A 1,147-nucleotide genomic window follows, 5' to 3' on the forward strand; every position below is an offset into this window, starting at 1 on the left:
TAGACAATGGGGATGGCACACACACAGTGACCTACACCCCATCCCAGGAAGGGCCATACATGGTCTCTGTTAAATATGCTGATGAAGAGATCCCTCGTAGTTAAGCTCCTGACACTTAGGGAAGAGGTCCGTACCGGACTCATGCCCACTCCTCTGCAAGTTTGCCATCTCTCCATCCATCCATCCCTCTATCCATCCATCCATCCATCCATCCATCCATCCATCCATCCATCCATCCACCTATCCACCCACCTACCTCTCCTTCCTCCCACCTCCTTTTCTTCTTTCCAGCGTTTGTCCCGTCATTCATCAATGTCCCGGGCAGTTACCATATGCCACACTCTATGCTTGGTACATGTCGAGGGCTCTTTCTAAAATGCATACATACATTCACATCATGGCCTCCAGGAACTCCCCATTGCCCACGAATTACCACTCAGGTGCCTTTGCTCAGCCCCCAGAGAAACGGTCCAGACCACCTCCTGCCCCCGTCTCCCACCGTCACCCTGTAACTCGGGTCCCCCTCCAGGCTCTGGGCCCTTTCTCAGTTCTTCAGAACAAGCCATCTGCTCACCCTTTCATGCCTTTGTCCATATGCCACTGCTTGGAATGCTCCTGTCCCCCCCCTCGCCACAAGCGGCCCTATGAAAAGTAAGCGAAGCCTCTGGCTTCCTGGTGAGCGGCCCTCGATCCCAGAGGACTCGTCTCCCCTAGGACAGAGGGACCCAGGAGAAGGCTCAGTCTTGCTGCCGACTTTCTCACAGTCCAGCATGGGAGCCAGACACGAATGTGGGGTGTCCGGCAGGGGTGAGGCAAGTCTGCCCTGAGCCCACCCACTCACCCCATATGGCCCCTGAGCCCACGCCAAGCGGGGGTCGGGGACAGGCCGGGAGAGCATCGCATCCCTCTGCGATCCGGGGCCAGCCCCCACCTCGGGCCTCAGCGTCCCATCTATGAAGTGCAGAGGTGGGTGGCGGGTCCTCCCTGACCGCTGACCACAACGTCTCCCCGCTCCCCGCAGGAGAACTACAATGCCGAGTGCGAGTTTGTGGAGCGAATCCACGAGCTGGGCTACAACACGTACGCCTCCCGGCTGTACCGGACGGCGGCCAGCGGGCCCGGGGCGCGGCGCCAGCCCGGCGCCGAG

At 59.5% G+C, this 1,147-nt stretch overlaps 1 protein-coding gene across 1 annotated transcript in view; it reads left to right on the plus strand.

The window, feature by feature from the left end:
• FGF4 (fibroblast growth factor 4) overlaps nucleotides 1-1,147 on the plus strand; it is a 38,669-nt gene that overhangs the window by 10,028 nt on the left and 27,494 nt on the right. The window contains exon 4 of the mRNA XM_015588674.1: nucleotides 1,022-1,123. Coding sequence (XP_015444160.1) covers nucleotides 1,022-1,123 — 102 coding nt within the window. The remainder of the gene's footprint in view (nucleotides 1-1,021; nucleotides 1,124-1,147) is intronic.

The sequence above is a fragment of the Pteropus alecto genome, unplaced genomic scaffold (genome assembly GCF_000325575.1).
Source record: "Pteropus alecto unplaced genomic scaffold, ASM32557v1 scaffold43, whole genome shotgun sequence".
Lineage (NCBI taxonomy): Eukaryota > Metazoa > Chordata > Mammalia > Chiroptera > Pteropodidae > Pteropus > Pteropus alecto.